General features: G+C 32.1%; 1 protein-coding gene across 2 annotated transcripts in view; it reads left to right on the forward strand.

Moving 5' to 3' along the window:
- The window catches only part of SYCP1 (synaptonemal complex protein 1), a 152,242-nt gene that overhangs the window by 76,146 nt on the left and 59,031 nt on the right, over positions 1 to 17,065 (forward strand). For both annotated transcript variants that reach the window (XM_032644498.1, XM_032644507.1), the window contains exons 18-22: positions 1,159 to 1,276; positions 1,991 to 2,061; positions 4,862 to 4,943; positions 10,849 to 10,911; positions 11,087 to 11,149. In XM_032644498.1, the coding sequence (XP_032500389.1) occupies positions 1,159 to 1,276; positions 1,991 to 2,061; positions 4,862 to 4,943; positions 10,849 to 10,911; positions 11,087 to 11,149 (397 nt within the window). The remainder of the gene's footprint in view (positions 1 to 1,158; positions 1,277 to 1,990; positions 2,062 to 4,861; positions 4,944 to 10,848; positions 10,912 to 11,086; positions 11,150 to 17,065) is intronic.

The raw sequence follows: 17,065 nt of genomic DNA on the forward strand, positions 1-17,065 counted from the left end.
GAGTGATATGCTCTTTTCTTGGAGATTATTTAGCTCCTCATAAAAATAATCATTTGTAGTTGTAACTAGTTATTTTGATTGTTTTACTAAATTACTACATAGGTTTGTATTGATGAACTGACAAAATATAAATTCATTTCTCACATTGTCCAAACATAATATTTAGTTGTTTCACCTACTTAGTAAATTTAATTTCTAGAGAAAGTGGGAGGAAATGATTGTTGTGTTGTTACTCAGGGAGAACTAAACTGAAGTAGGCAATCTAGTGGTGAGCATGATTTTTGCTTTCTGGTTGCTTCTCAACTCTAGATAAAAATGAGAAATAAGTAATTTACTCAGCATCTTGTCACTTCTCTTTCAACTCCCATTCTCAGCTTTCTGGTACCTTTTCAACAGTACTTTTGTAGGGGCTCTGGGTAATATTCATCTATTAACCAAAATTCCTTTTAATGAATGAACTGATTAATATAAATTTGTGTTATCCTTGGTATATTTGCTTTTTCAACTTTTCATTTTTTAATTAAAACTCTTTGATGAGTTTCCAGTATCAATAAGTAGGAGATAAAAGGTGCTTCTGAAATCATTCCATAGAGCCAGCCACACACTCCTCTTCCCTCATTTAAAATTGATCCTGGCTGCAACCAGTAACAGCAGTAATCTCTCTTCCAATGTAGAATATTTGAGACCTTGTAAGAGCAGTTTAAGTGTTGTGCATGTGCACAAAGTTTTATTTATTTTAATGAAAATATTTTAATTAAAAATAGTTAGTCTCATGTACTATTAATCATCAGAAATTTGAAACAGTTTCTAAGAGACAGTCTACTAGAAAGAAAATATTATATGAAAAAAATAAATACTTTTCAAAATTTGTGAAAGATAAACGGGGAAGTGGTATGGAGAATATGCAAGGAAATATGTAACATCTTGAAAAACTTACTATAGAAAATTTTCAAATATATACAACGTTAAGAGGGAATATTGTAATGAACCAGCATATACCTATCACCCAGCTTCAAAAATTTTTAACTAATGGCCAATCTTATTTCATTTGTAGCCCCAGCCCTTCCTTTCTTTCTCCTAAGATTATTTTGGATAAAGTTCCACATCATATAATTTTATATGTAAATATTTTGGTATGACATGTTTTTTAAAAAACAGGCTTAAGAATACTGAACTAACTGCAAGCTGCAAAAGGCTTTCACTGGAAAACAAAGACCTAGCAAAAGAAACAAGGGATATGGCCCTAGAATTAAAGAAACAGCAAGAAGATATTAATGTGAGTTGAAAAAGAAAGTCCCAGTGACTTAGTTTTCTTACTGTAAAGTTAAGGGTTTAGAACAGATTACCTCTAAAGTTTCTTCCAGCTTTAAAAGTCTGATTATTTTAGATTATCTGATTATCTTTTTCTTCGAAATACTTTGTTTTAGAAGAAAAATATGCATATTGAGGTAGTAATAATATGCATACAATGATGAATAAAATATCATTCCTCTTTAGTTTATGACTCAATAAAAAAATAAATGCTCAAATAGCTTAAAATAGTATATCATATGTATTGTTTGGGGGACAAAGTGTTATCACAGTTCACAGGATCACTTCTGCCTTGGGGAAAGAGAAAGAGAAGGCTTCAGAGAGAATACAGCATTGATTTTTGCCTTAAAAACATGAATAATTATCAGTTCAGTTGGTAGCAATGAGTGGAAAAGCATTCCTTGAAGCCATAACAATACGAACAAAGGACACAAGTCTCAAAGGATCACTGGGAAACAGCAAGTAAGACTAGTTTTTTAGCTACTAATATAGAGATTATTAGGGGAATAGAGTAAGACTGGAAAACTAGTGTGGAACTGTATAAGTTAAATAACCCATTCTCTTGCTTTATATATAACTAAATGAATTTTAAGACAGATAAAGGTCTTGAGTATTAATTTCAATTTTAGTTTTGTTGAAACAAAATAATTAATATAAACCACACTGATTATTTCTTTAGAACAGCAAAAAGCAAGAAGAAAGGATGTTGAAACAAATAGAAAATCTGGAAGAGACAGAAACACAATTGAGGCAAGACTAATGCATTGGCCTTTTTTGACTGGCCCAAAATAGTATTTCTTTTCTATTAACTTGTTGTAGTTAATTTACATTAATTTTATGTTGAATATAGTACAAAATAAAAAATTAGACTTAAATCATTGCTTTGGAATCCTGCTTAAAAGTAAAATTGTAATAATGTCTATTTTATACTTAGCTTGAAATAGTGATATTAGATGTAGAAATTAATTTTAAAGTATCATAAACTTTCTAATATTTAATATTTATTTAAGAAAGTATACTAGTCATATGCCAGAAAATTTAGAAGAGGTATTTAAAAAATTTAATATTACTTTAAGCATTATCTATGTTTCTAGTTGTTTTCACAATCATCTGTTTTAATGCTTGTATGCCAGTCAGTCAAGTGGATAGATATAACAATATTTTAATTTGGATATTTACATTTTCCAGTTTTTCACTATCGTAAAGAATACTGTAGTAAACATTTTGGGACATAAAGATTTTTTTCTTATAGGATAAATTTCCAGTGTGAATTTATTGAGTCATAGGAATAATTATTTCAATTACTTTTTATAGACCAATGGTTTCTAATAGGTTTTATCAGTTGTAAACTATGCAATACAACCAATATTTTATGAAAATGCTGGTTCCAAATGTTTTAATTACTTTTGGGTATTATCATTAATTTATTTGATAATATAACAGGTAGAAACAACTCATAGTTCTTATGATTTATAATTTTCATGTTTTGGGTAAGCTTTGGAATTTTTCGTGTGTGTTTGCTAGAGTTTCTTCTCTGTAAATTGCTTATGCCTGTTGCCCACTAATATTTTGATATCTTGATTATTTTCTTACTCATTTAAGCTTTAAAAAACATATTAATCCTTTATGTTATTTTATTTAAAGCACATATTTCCCCTAACCTGTTGTTTTCCTTTCACTTTGGGTAATTTTTTTGTTATACAGAAGTTTTTTTAAAAAAATTTGTATTAAATCGAATTCTTTCCTTTTGAAATTTTTTCCCATTGCTTTTTTACTTACAAATCTTTTTCCTGCCTGCAATCAAATATTAATATTTTCTTTAGTTACTTTAAAAATTGATATATTTAAAAATCAATATATTGATATTTGGTTTATCTTTCTCTTTTTCAAATACTGAAAAACATTTCAAGGTATCAATTTACTTTCTAACACTACTGTAGATCTGTGACCTGCTTTTTGATATGCAGTGTTTTCATGTTTATTATTTTCTAAATAATCTGTTTTTGTATTTTAAGTTTCCTTTTAATCTATTAGTAATTTAGATGATTTCCAAATATTTGGGGGCTCTTGTTTTTACTCACATTCTGATGTATTAAGTTTTGACTTGTTTGATTAAAGAATGTGGTCATTAAAACTTAACAATTGTAAATTATTTGATATTTCCTTAGACCTAATATATCTCCCTCATAGGACTGTCTGGGGATTACATGAGGAAATGTGAATAAAGTGCTGAGCACAGTGCCTGGCACTTAACTGTTACTATTTTCCATATTTGGAAAGTCATCTTTTACTATGCTTCTAAAGATTACTTTTGTCCTTTATGCTTACTTTTCTTCTTCAGAAGTAACTGTTATTTATAGACTAAATCTGTGATTAAGCCACTACATTTTGGGGATTAAAAAGTGAAGATTTTTTTAGGGAAAGGCTGCTTTTAATTTAAGTTGTTTGGATAATATCTTTTTGTACATCTGCCTACTCTGTGGACTTACAGAACTGTAAATAAAAATATATTTAGGAAAAGTAAGAATATTCCAATTAAAAATTTTAAACTCAGTTGAAGAGTAAACATCCTAGATTCAGTTCTTACAAGGCCAAGTTATTCCACGTGATTGAATACTATTCCATGCATTTACATTAGACCCAGTAACATATCAGTTGTAGTAACAAGAGAGTCTACAATTAGAAATAGCTTTAGGGCTTCCCTGGTGGCACAGTGGTTGAGAGTCTGCCTGCCGATGCAGGGGACACAGGTTCGTGCCCCGGTCTGGGAAGATCCCACATGCTGCGGAGCGGCTGGGCCCGTGAGCCATGGCCGCTGAGCCTGTGCTCCGCAACGGGAGAGGCCACAACAGTGAGAGGCCCGTGTACCACCAAAAAAAAAAAAAAAGGAAAGAAATAGCTTTAAGTATCCTTCTGAGACAAAACACCCTTGTTTTCATATGCAACAGACAGATTTTAATTTGAAAAAAGTTTGAAAGGATAATACATGCATGTGGTGTAAAAATCAAAAGGACATGGGGAAAGAAACCTGTTTTGCTTGCCTTTTGTCTTCCTGATATCCAGTTTCCCTCTCCAGAGGTATCATGGTTTCTTGTGTATGTTTCCAGAGATACTCTGTACATATATAAGGATACAGGTATACGCAAATATCTCAGTCATGTAGTTCTTCTTTAAAATCACTGGTATGTATGTCCCTAATTTATCTGTACGACATTACGACTATGTCTTAGAATGATGACTAATTTATGACTAAGAAAACAGTAAAGTGAAATCTTGACTTAAATAAGAAATAAGCTTTCCTATCTAGGAGTTTCTTTTTTTATGGAAAAAATGGCTATAAAGATCTAAGTAACTTCAAAATAAATGTATAAATTAATTTAAATGTAGGAGTAGAATTGTGCTTATTGACATTAATGCATGAAAAATTATCAAACAAAATGAAAATATAAACCAACAAAAAATTAAATAGTCGACCGTTTTAGGAATTCCAGAAAGGGAATAAAATGAAAATATAGATTTTATTACAGTATCACTCTTCTATTTCTTTAAGGAATGAACTAGAATCTGTGAAAGAAGAACTAAAACAGAAAGGAGATGAAGTTAAATATAAATTGGACAAGAGTGAAGAAAAGGTATGTTGTATTTAATAAAAGGTTCTATCACAAAATTTTAAATCATAAAAGCAATACCACGTGTCAAGAAAAAGTATACTATTGTATAAATAATTAGTGGGCCAAGGACTGTTGTAGGCTATTGACCTTAAAAATAGGGGCCACGTTGGGTTATTTTGCTTATGTGGTTTATATCTAGAAGAAATAGTGGCATGATTCTAAATTTCTTTAAATAGTGAGCATTTATAAATGTTGATTTATATTTTAGGCTAAATAAAAGGCTCATACTTTAGTAATATGAAATATACTGATAAATTGATTAATAAATTTGTGTTGTGCATTGGTGGAAATGATTTCAAAGAGTTGAGATAGGAAGAAGGCTTTTAGGGAAGATTATTCACAAAAGTGGAATAGTATAAAGTATGTGACATGATTATAGTATATAACATACATAGAGGGAGAAAAGGGTGCCAAAATAGATTGTGCTGATCAACCTAGATTGTGAAAGCCTTGACTGTGTTTTTTCATTCATTCCACAAATATTACTGACTACCTATGATGTGCCAGGCACTGTTCTGGTTGCTAAGTTTGTTTTTAATTTGTTTTGGTGGACAATAGTATCCAATTAAGTTTTTTCATTAGGCAAGTAACATTTTTAATTTTTGAGAATGGAATAGGGAGAGGTGAAAGGCACTGGAATAAGTTGGAAGGCTATAAAAAATAGTCTTGAAAGCTCTGGAAAAAATCTTAGAGAGGACTCTGGCCTAGTTTAGCTCACTTACACCTGAGCCATTCATTGCAATTAGGGGATAGAGTAATCTGTCTAAGCCTGAGCTGCATTGCTATCCTTGGAGACATATCAGTCCCCATCAAGCTTTATGAACTAAGCAGGATTACTGTGAAATTTATACTGAAAGAGTCTTTCCAGGAAAGGATGCTGGCCAGACCAAAACATAGGTCTTCTATGTAATTGCTGTTGGAGCCCATGGAAAGGGCATCTATCTAAACTTGAGTCAGGACAAGCTTCCTGGAAGAAGCAACATTCATTTTGAAACCTCTGATTAATAGGAATTAGTGGAAGGCAGAGGTGTGGGCACAAGTATATCAGGGAAAAGAAGAGTATTCCAAGTTACACACACACACACACACACACACACACACACACACACACATTGTATATGAAGTATGAGAGAGCCCATCATATTTAAGCAACTAGACAAAGTTTATCTTGGCTGAAAGGTGGAGTTTAAGATAGTGGTGAGAGTGGAGAGAGGAGGGAAAGATGAGAGGCGAGGAGATGCGAGTGGAGAGATGAAGATGGGGAAAAATGAGAGTGGGGGAAAATGAGGGTAGATCATTTAAGGCCACATAGCTATATTTAGGAGTTTGAGGTTATTGAAGAGTTTTCACCTGAGAAGTGTCATAATTTTATTTATACGTTGGAGAGTTCTGAGACTATTGGAATAGTCTAAGGATGAGATGAACTATATTTTTAAGGGCTTGCAATGAACCAGGAACATTCTAGATTATGTATGTTATCTTAAACTGGAAGTCATTTTTGTTCTCATTTTATGAATTAGGAAGTCAGGCCTTCAAAGGGTAAAAACTTGAAAAGCTACATGACTAAGAAGTGGTAGAGCTGCCTCTCTAACATTCTTTAGACTATATCACATATTTTTCTCAAAAAGCTATTTTTTCTTTGAGTTTCATATTTATTTGTTAAATTCAACCCAAAAAAAATGAATTTAATCTCCTAAAGACTTGGTATGTAATTCACTACTTTAAAATTTGTATCAGAGGCTGCTTCAAAACACTAATTTTGTTGGTGTAGGGAAAAACATGAATTTCATGTTTAATGTAAAATAAAAATCTTCCACTAAGAACTTAAATTTATTTTAACAAAGTAGAAAATATTAATGATGAGTTAAGGAAAAAAAAAACAAAAACAAATGAAATGCAAGACAAATTGATAGCATGTTTCAGCTTTCCATGGTTGGATTTCAATTTACCTGTTGAAACAGTTTTCTGGCAAGAATTTAAAATACAAATATTTCTTGGATATTTTGGCTGACATTGAAATTCATTACACTCTTCTTTTATCCCAATCCACTACGTTAGTTCAGACATTTATTATTTCATACGTAGTTTATCTGAGCCTTTGTTTCCTCATCTCTAAAGTGGGGATAGTAATACCTACTTTTCTATATCATTGGATTGTTACAAAGTTCAGTTTAACAAATGTTTGTGAAAGACATATTTAACAAATTATAAACATTTTTTATATATAGTTAAAAAAATTCAGTATAAACTGGGAAAGCTAATAAAATATTGTAAAGTGATATTAATGCTAAGATAAGAATAATGAACATTGACATATAGACACAAAAAGAATTTCTTTTTTAAAAAAGGTTACTGAACTAAACTGGGAGAGCTGATAAATGTGTTTGTAGAAATATAAGACTAAGCTTTATAATTCCACGTCTAAAAGATACTCAGAAAATAGAAATTCTGTTAACATTTTTTAAAAATCTGATGTCAAATAATGTTTTTTAGGCTCGAAGCATTGAATGTGAAGTCGTAAAAAAAGATAAACAAATGAAGATATTAGAAAACAAGGTATTATCAAATGTGAAAAATATTTAGGAATAGAGACTTTGTAACAAAATATGTATGGCTAGATTCTTTAGGGCCAACCTTTACATTGTCCTGTAAAAAGAAATCTCAATTCCACTTTGAAGGCTTTCAGGAATAGTATAGGATTTTTTTTTAACATTTTTATTGGAGTATAATTGCTTTACAATGGTGTGTTGGTTTCTGCTTTATAACAAAGTGAATCAGCTATACATATACATATATCCCCATATCTCTTCCCTCTTGTGTCTCCCTCCCACCCTCCCTATCCCACCTCTCTAGGTGGTCACAAAGCACTGAGCTGATTGCCCTGTGCTATGCGGCTGCTTCCTACTAGCTATCTATTTTACATTTGGTAGTATATATAAGTCCATGCCACTCTCTCACTTTGTCCCAGCTTACCCTTCCCCCTTCCTGAGGAATAGTATAGGATTTTTACTACAGGTTTCTTTGAAGAGGCTCTGGGATAAGGAGTTTTTGCATAATGCTTCAAAGACCAAAGAAAGCTTCGTTAAACTGATCTTTAGCTATCTCTTCACTTTCCCCAAATTTCATTCTCTTAGCAGCTGCATTTGTTGTGGATATCTTTAGAGTGGCAAGATGCTTTTAAAAATCATTCTTAGATATCTCTCCAATTCTTATAATCAAGGGAGCTGCAGAAAAATTTCTGCTTTCTTTATGTGAAATGTTTTTACTGCCTGGCTGGCAATACCAATTCACTTTTCCCTTCTCTGCCCTTCACCACACACTTGTCTTAAACTTGACTTTCTGTATAGTGAGTCAGTGAGTAGTCTTTTGGAAAGCATAGTTCACTTTCTGAAGTTCCGACCTCTAATAATTAACACTATTTTCTTCTACCTAGAATTCTGGTGAATAAAATTCTTTGATTTTTTGTACATGAATTATTTGACTTAAAAATAACTGTAATACTTTAAAATCTTTTCAAGAATTTCTGGGTATTCCACCAAATATATTAAGTAGTCCTAAATTTGGATATTATTTAAATTTAAAAGGATTGAAAACTTAAGTTACTTTAATTTTCATTAGTTTATTCAGAAATAAGGGACAGTGAGGTGGGCCAGTCAAAATGACAAAGTTGATAGATCTGATGTCATTATCCTTTTAGTAAAATATACATATTTTTTGAACTGTCTAATTACAGTTATAAAGATGGTTTTTATAATATGTAGTAATGTCAGTTATAAAGATAGTTTTTTAGGAAAAACTGAGTAGCAGGAAAATATGATCATCAATATTAACTCTCAAGGGAATAAGTTTTGATGGTCTGAAGAACAGAGAAATGCATAAAACATGTGTTTTTTTGGGCAAAGTTAATAATCTGGTGATACTTCAAACTGATATTTTAAAAATGTGTTCAGCATTCATGTGGTAAGGCCAAGAAGTAACCTATTTTCCTGTCTATTGAGTTTTAAATTTTACTTATATTTTTCATTACTGAAGTTTTAATTAGTTCTTTTAAAAATCTGCTCAATTGTTTATTGTCTCTCATTTCTTTTTCATAGTTTCAAGTCTTTAATTTTAAAAAATATTTAATATATTTTAATATGATATTCTTTGTCTGATAATATCAATATCTGAAGTCTTCTTCAGGTCTGATTTTGCTCTTTATTCTTTCTGCTGACTTTTTATTCTTTGAGCCTTATTTATGTTTTCTGATTCCTTGGTTTTTTACCTGTGGTAATTCTTTGTGGCTTGTGTTGAGATTGGTATCCTCCCAGAAAGATTTTCTTGGGGACACTACTAACGAGGAGCCCATTTTAAAGTAAATTCTCCATTTGAAGTTTTTGAGATTATAAATGAGATAGTATGAATCCAGCTATAAATGACTGCCCCGCTCCCCTCCCCAATCCAATATAAGGCCACCTCATGGCTACAAATTTTCAGGACAGTTTTCATACCATTCACTCAGTGCCAGGGTCAAGACAGACAAGTTTCCTTACTGTACCCTTCTGTGTGGCAAATTTATTTCTTGTTTACACTTTCACTGAGTAGGTAGTCCTTTGAGTTTGTGACTTTATGCAGGGTTCTCTCATTGGATTCTCTACCTTTAGTGAGCTCTGAGTTTTATCTCCCATCTCTTTGACCCTAGGTATATTCAGCAGATACCCGTAGGCCAAGTGCTGCCTTTGATGCTAGCCTCAAACCTACTATTACGACACTTTAAAGTTGTAATTTCAAGTAGGCAGATTTCTTATTTTTTAGACATTTACTTTTAAATTATTTTTATCAGGAAAGTTGTTCAGAGTATCTAGGTGATTTTTCTGTCAAAAATGGAAGTCTTTGATTTTTTTAATAAATAAAAATTGTATACACAAATAGTTTCACCTAATATGTTTATACCTGCCAATTGGCATGATAATCAGTAAAATGTTTCTCACTTTTCTATGGCTTTTCTTCTTCAGTTTTCTTTTGAGTTTTCTGAAATAGACCATTGAGAGGGATGGTGCACAGTAAAATTTAGATAAAATAAATCACTTGTAAACCCCAGTATCATACCTTATTCAGTTTCAGAATAGTTGCTGACTATGACTACATATGAGTATTTCAAGAAAGATATTTAACACAGCATTTTGTGCTAATCGTGGATATTAAAATTTTTTTCCCGTTGGACTTTCTTTCTACTTTGATGGAAATTAGAACAGCTTATATATCTGTAATGCTTTAGGACCCTTTAGAAATCTGTGCTGCATTTATGGTGCTCCATATATTTTTGGGCTAGTACCTCTTAATCCAATTCTACATGTGTAGCCAGGTGAAATAGTCCCTCAAAGTGAGGTATTAAAAAAATGATTTAGATGGTATTTCTGTAAGAGGAATTAGAATGTATTTAGGAGGAGATAGAGTATTATAGAGGAGATAGAGTATTATATTATTCCCCTTCCCCAAATATAATAAGTAAAAGAGATCTCATAAATGATAAATGGGGAATAATGAATAAGAAAGAAGACAAATTATAGTTAATCCTCTGGCTGGCTTTCCAAAATCCAATTAATTATATAATTCAGCCCTCTGTATGGGATTCAGTAAAAGGTACTTTTCCCTTAAAGTAATTGAATTCATGTGTTCTTTAAGTAGATTAAGACATTTTAAGAATTTCAAATTTGTACTGAGATAATCTATTAAAATTTGTACTTGTTCACATATTTTTGATATTAATGGAATTGTTTAACGACATGATTTTTGAAGTGATCTCTATGCTAATATTTTTGTTAGTTTGAAATTATTTTGACTGGAATATTGAATAAAATATTTTAAATTTCTCTTGATTTTTTAGTGTAACAATTTAAGGAAACAAGTTGAAAATAAAAGCAAGGTTATTGAAGAACTCCAGCAGGAGGTATGTACTGATTCTCAAAATAAAACTATTTAAAAAAAAAACAACCTATGTTTTTACTACAGTTTTAGAGAATAATGCTTTCCTTTCCTTTAGTAATTTTAGTCTAAGTCAGTAACAGTGCAAGTTTGAATCACTTTGATATTAAACATAATCCTTTATTTTTATCTTTTAACAGAATAAGGCCTTAAAAAAAAAAAGTACAGCAGAAAGCAAGCAACTGAATGTTTATGAGATAAAGGTATTTGGAATCCTTATTTTTGTTTTAAAAATGCTAACACATAGATGAGAATTTAGGAATTTTAAGCCCTTTATTTATATTGTAGCAATTATTTTCAATCATTATCTTTTGAGATTGAGGGGATCAATCCTTTTCGTTGTAGTAGAGTGCACATCTTTGCTTTATCTATGTTAAAATCATCTAAGCAGCTTAGAATATATGTACGTGTGTGTATATATATGTCTTCATATTCCTTACCCATACACTGAAAATTGAATTTGAGTAGGTTTGGGGTGGAGGCTTGGAATTGTTAGTCTGGATAAAAAAGTCAAGGCCACACTATATGCTCCCTGCAAGAGACACACTTTATTAAATATAAAGATAAAAGGAAGTTGAAGTAAAAATATGGAAAAAGATATGTCATATGCTATACAAACAGTAAGCATAGAAAAGCTGGAATAACAAGTTTTATAACACATATAATAGATTGAAATACAAGGAGTATTATCAGAGATCCTAAGGGGCATTTGATAATGATAAAGGTATCAGTTCATCAGGAAGATATAACAGTCATGAATGTATTTGTTCTTAATAGCAGAGCTTCAATATACATGAAGTAAAAACGTAAAAAACTAAAATGAGAAATAGATAATTTTATTATTATATTTGGGGGTTGTAATAGCCCTCTTTCAGCAATTGATGCAACTAGAAGAAAATAGGTAAGAATATACAAAATTTGAACATTATTAACTACCTTGACTTAATTGACATTTGTAGAACATTATAGCTACAACTGTAAATTCTTCTGAAGTGCACATAGGTTGTTTACCAAGATAGACCATATGCTGGGCCATACATTTAAAAATTTTAAAGTCTTATAGAGTATATTCTCTCACTACAACAGAATTAAATTACAAATAAGTAACCATAGGATATCTGGAAAAGCCTAAATATTTGGAAATTAAGCATTATACTAGTAAGTAACTCATGGGCCAAAGAAGAAATCACAAGGAAAATTAGAAATTATTTTAAACGGAATGATCATAGAAATACAATATGCAAAAATTTGTGGGATGCAACTAAAGCAGTTCTTGTAGGGAAATTTATAAATAATGTTTATTTTAGAAAAGGAGAAATGACCTAGGTTTTCACCCAGATACTGAAAAGAGGTGAGCAAATGAAACCCATGGAAAGTAGACCAAAGGAAATAATAAAAATGAAAAGAGAGATCAAAGAAATAAGAGAGACAAAGACAAAAATTAATGAAATCAAAAGTTGATTCTTTGAAAATATTAATAAAATTGATAAGCCCCTAGCAGGGTTGATTACAAAAGGAGAGAGAGTAAAATTCACTGAAGGCAGGAATAAAATAGAACATTACCATATAGATACTGTAAATATTAAAAGGATAACAAAGGAATGTCATGGACAACATTATATCAATAAATTTGAAACTTAGATGAAATGGGCAAATTTATTTTTTAAAAATTTAATTAAATTTAACTTTTTTATACAGCAGGTTCTTATTAGTTATCAATTTTATACATATTAGTGTATATATGTATCTCCCAATTCTTCCCACTACCACCACCACCACCCCCACCCCCGCTTTTCCACCTTGCTGTCCATATGTTTGTTCTCTACATCTGTGTCTCTGTTTCAGCCTTGCAAACCAGTTCATCTGTACCATTTTTTCTAGATTCCACATATATACGTTAATATGCGATAATTGTTTTTCTCTTTCTGACTTACTTCACTCTGTATGACAGTCTGTAGGTCCATCCATGTCTTTGCAAATGACCCAATTTCATTCCTTTTTATGGCTGAGTAATATTCCATTGTATATATGGGCAAATTTCTTGGAAAACCTAACTTCCTAAAAACTGACACAAGATGAAACAGTACATCTGAAGAGCCATATATCAGGGAAATTGAATTTGTCATCAAAAATCTCCTAGAGAAGAGATATACCATGTTCTTGGATTGGAAGGATCAATATTGTGAAAATGACTATGCTACCCAAAGCAATCTACAGATTCAGTGCAATCCCTATCAAACTACCAATGGCATTTTTCACAGAACTAGAAGAAAAAAATCTTAAAATTTGTATGGAGACACAAAAGACCCTGAATAACCAAAGCAATCTTGAGAAAGAAAAATGGAGTTGGAAGAATCAGACGCCCTGACTTCTGACTATACTACCAAGCTATAGTAATCAAGGCAATGTAGTACTGAAACAAAAACAGAAATATAGATCAATGGAACAGGATAGAAAGCCCAGAGATAAACCCACACACCTATGTCAACTAATCTATGACAAAGGAGTCAAGGATATACAATGGGGAAAAGACAGTCTCTTCAGTAAGTGGTGCTGGGAAAACTGGACAGCTACATGTAAAAGAATGAAATGAGAACACTCCCTGACACCATACACAAAAGTAAACTCAAAATGGATTAAAGACCTAAATGTAAGACCGGACACTATAAAACGCTTAGAGGAAAACAGGCAGAACACTCTATGACATAAATCACATCAAGATCCTTTTTGACCCACCTCCTAGAGTAATGGAAATAAAAACAAAAATAAACAAATGGGACCTAATGAAACTTAAAAGCTTTTGCACAGCAAAGGAAACTATAAGCAAAACAAAAAGACAACCCTCAGAATGGGAGAAAATATTTGCAAACGAATCAACAGACAAAGGATTAATCTCCAAAATATATAAACAGTTCATGCAGCTCAATATCAAAAAAACAAACAACCCAATCAAAAAATGGGCAGAAGATCTAAACAGACATTTCTCCAAAGAAGACATACAGATGGCCCAAAGCACATGAAAAGATGCTCAACATCACTAATTATTAGAGAAATGCAAATCAAACCTACCATGAGGTATCACCTCACACCAGTCAGAATGGCCATCATCAAAAAAATCTACAAACAAATGCCGGAGAGGGTGTGAAGAAAAGGGAACCCTCTTACATTGTTGGTTGGAATGTAAATTGATATAGCCACTATGGAGAACAGTATGGAAGTTCCTAGGAAAACTAAAAATAGAATTACCATGTGATCCAGCAATCCCACTACTGGGCATATACCCAGAGAAAACCATAATTCAGAAAGACACATGCACCCCAGTGTTCATTGCAGCACTATTTACAATAACCAGATCATGGAAGCAACCTAAGTGCCCATTGACAGACGAATGGATAAAGAAGATGTGGTACATATATGCAATGGAATATTACTTATCCATAAAAAGGAATGAAATTGGGTCATTTGTAGAGATGTGGTTGGACCTAAAGACTGTCATACAGAGTGAAGCAAGTCAGAGAAAAACAAATATCATCTATTAACACATATTTGTGGAATCCAGAAAAATGGAACAGATGAACCGGTTTGCAGGGCAGAAATAGAGACACAGATGTAGAGAACAAACGTATGGACACCAAGGGGGGAAGTGTGTGTGTGGGGTGTGGTTGGATGAATTGAGAGATTGGGATTGACATATATACACCAATATTTATAAAATAGATAACTAATAAGAACCTGCTGTATAAAAACAAATTAAATAAAATTCAAAAAAAAATCTCCTTGAGAAAATCCTGATCTGGAAATTCTCAGGTGAATTCTAACACACAATTCAGGAAGAAGTAATGCCAGTGTTCTACAAATTCTTTCAAAAAATAGAAGAGGGGAAACAATTCCCAACTAGTTTTTTGATACAAAATCCTGATAAAGATATTATAAGAAAAAAAATTACAGACCAGTATCCTTTATAGAGACATAAAACCCTTAAAAAAATACCAGTAAATATAATCTAGCAATCTATTAAAACCATATTACATTGAAGAAGTGGGGGTTTTCGAAACTTAAGTTAGGTTTAAAATTTGAAACTATCAGTGTAATTTACTGTATCAAGTGATTAAATAGAAAAATATAATCAGCTCAATGATTGCAGAGAAACATTTGACAAAATTCAGCACTCATTCTTGATAAAAATTTTCAACAAAACTTGGTATAAAAGGAGACTTTATCAGTCTAATACAGAATACCTACAAAATACCTAGAGCTAGCATCATACTTAATGATGAAAGACTGAATACTTTCTCTTTAGTATCAAGAACAGTGTCTGCTCTTACTACCCCATTCAACATTGTATTGGAGGTTCTAGCTAGTACATTAAGGCAAGAAAAAGGAATAAAGTTATATAGATTGTAAAACAATATGTAAAACTGTTTCTTCTTAAGCGATGTGATGGTCTACACTGAAAATTCTAAGGTTTCTACAAAGTCACTAGTGTACTAGTACGTGAACTAGCAATATTCATAAAAATATGATAAATTAGACTTCATCAAAATCTGAAAGATCTGCATATCAAAAGGTATCATTAAGAAGATAGGCGGGCTTCCCTGGTGGCACAGTGGTTGAGAGTCTGCCTGCCGATACAGGGGACACAGGTTCGTGCCCCAGTCTGGGAAGATCCCACATGCCGCAAAGCGGCTAGGCCCGTGAGCCATGGCCGCTGAGCCTGCGCGTCCGGAGAGGCCACAACAGTCAGAGGCCCGCGTACGGAAAAAAAAAAAAAAAAAAAAATAGGCAAAGTACAAAGAAGACGAAAATACTGACAAAAATATTTGTTTGACAAATAACATATATCCAGAATATATAAAGAACTCTTAAAACTCAACACTAAAAGACAAATATTCCAATTCAAAATTGGCAAAAGACAACTACAAACAACCTGGATTGGAAATGGGCAAAGGACGTGAATAAATATTTCTCCACAGAAGATGTATAAATGGTATATAGGTACATGAAAAGATCTTCAACATCACTAATCATTAGGAAAATGCAAATCAAAACCACAATGAGATATCACCTCACATCCATTAGGATGGGTACTATTAAAAAAAAAAAGAACATAAGAAATATTTGTGAAATTGTAGAGAAATTGGAATCCTTGTACACTGTTGGTGGGATGTCAAATGGTACCATTGCTATGGAAAGCAGTCTGGTGGTCACTCAAAAATTAAAAATTGAATTAACATATGATCTGGTAATTCCACCTCTGTGTATATACCTAAAGAATTGAAAGTAGGGTCTGAAAGAAATATGTGTACACCCGTGTTTTTAGCAGCATTATTCACAATAGCTGAAAGGTAGAAGCAACTCAACATTCATTGACTAATGAGTAGACAAACAATATGTGGTATATACATAGAATGAAATTTTACCCAGCCTTAAGAAAGAAGGAAATTCTGATATATGCTATGGCATGAATAAACCTTGGGGGCATAAGCTAAGTGAAAGAAGCCAGTCACAAAAAGACAAATATTATTCTACTTATGTGGGGTACCTAGAGTTGTCAAATTTATGGGCTAGAGAGTGGTGGTTGCCAGGGACTGTGGGGGGGGGGTAGTGGGGAATTATTTAATGGGTATAGAGTTTCAGTTTTATGAGATAAAGAGTTCTGGGGATTGGTTGCATAACCATGTAAATGAACTGTATGGTTTAGAAAGGTTAAGATGGTAAATGTTATGTTATGGGTATTTTATCATAATAAAAATTAAAAAGTGGGCAAAAGACTTGAATAGACACTTCACAAAGGAAACATACTAATGACTGATTAGCTCATGAAGAAATATTTAACACTATTAGTTACAGAAAGAAAAATAAAATCACAATGGGATATCACTACACCCCTAAGCAGGACTAGCCACATAATATGTAGGGCTCAGTGCAAAATAAAAAGGTGGGGCACCTAGTTCAAATATTCTTAAAAAATTCAAAATAGGCTAGAAACTAATCAGAGAGCATTGTATGACTACATAGGTCTCAAACCTATGAAAGTGGGCCCTACCTACAAGAATGGTTGAAATTTTATTGGTTCATCTGTTGATGGACATTTAGGTTGCTTCTATATCTTGACTATT

Source organism: Phocoena sinus, chromosome 1 (assembly GCF_008692025.1).
Source record: "Phocoena sinus isolate mPhoSin1 chromosome 1, mPhoSin1.pri, whole genome shotgun sequence".
Taxonomy (NCBI): domain Eukaryota; kingdom Metazoa; phylum Chordata; class Mammalia; order Artiodactyla; family Phocoenidae; genus Phocoena; species Phocoena sinus.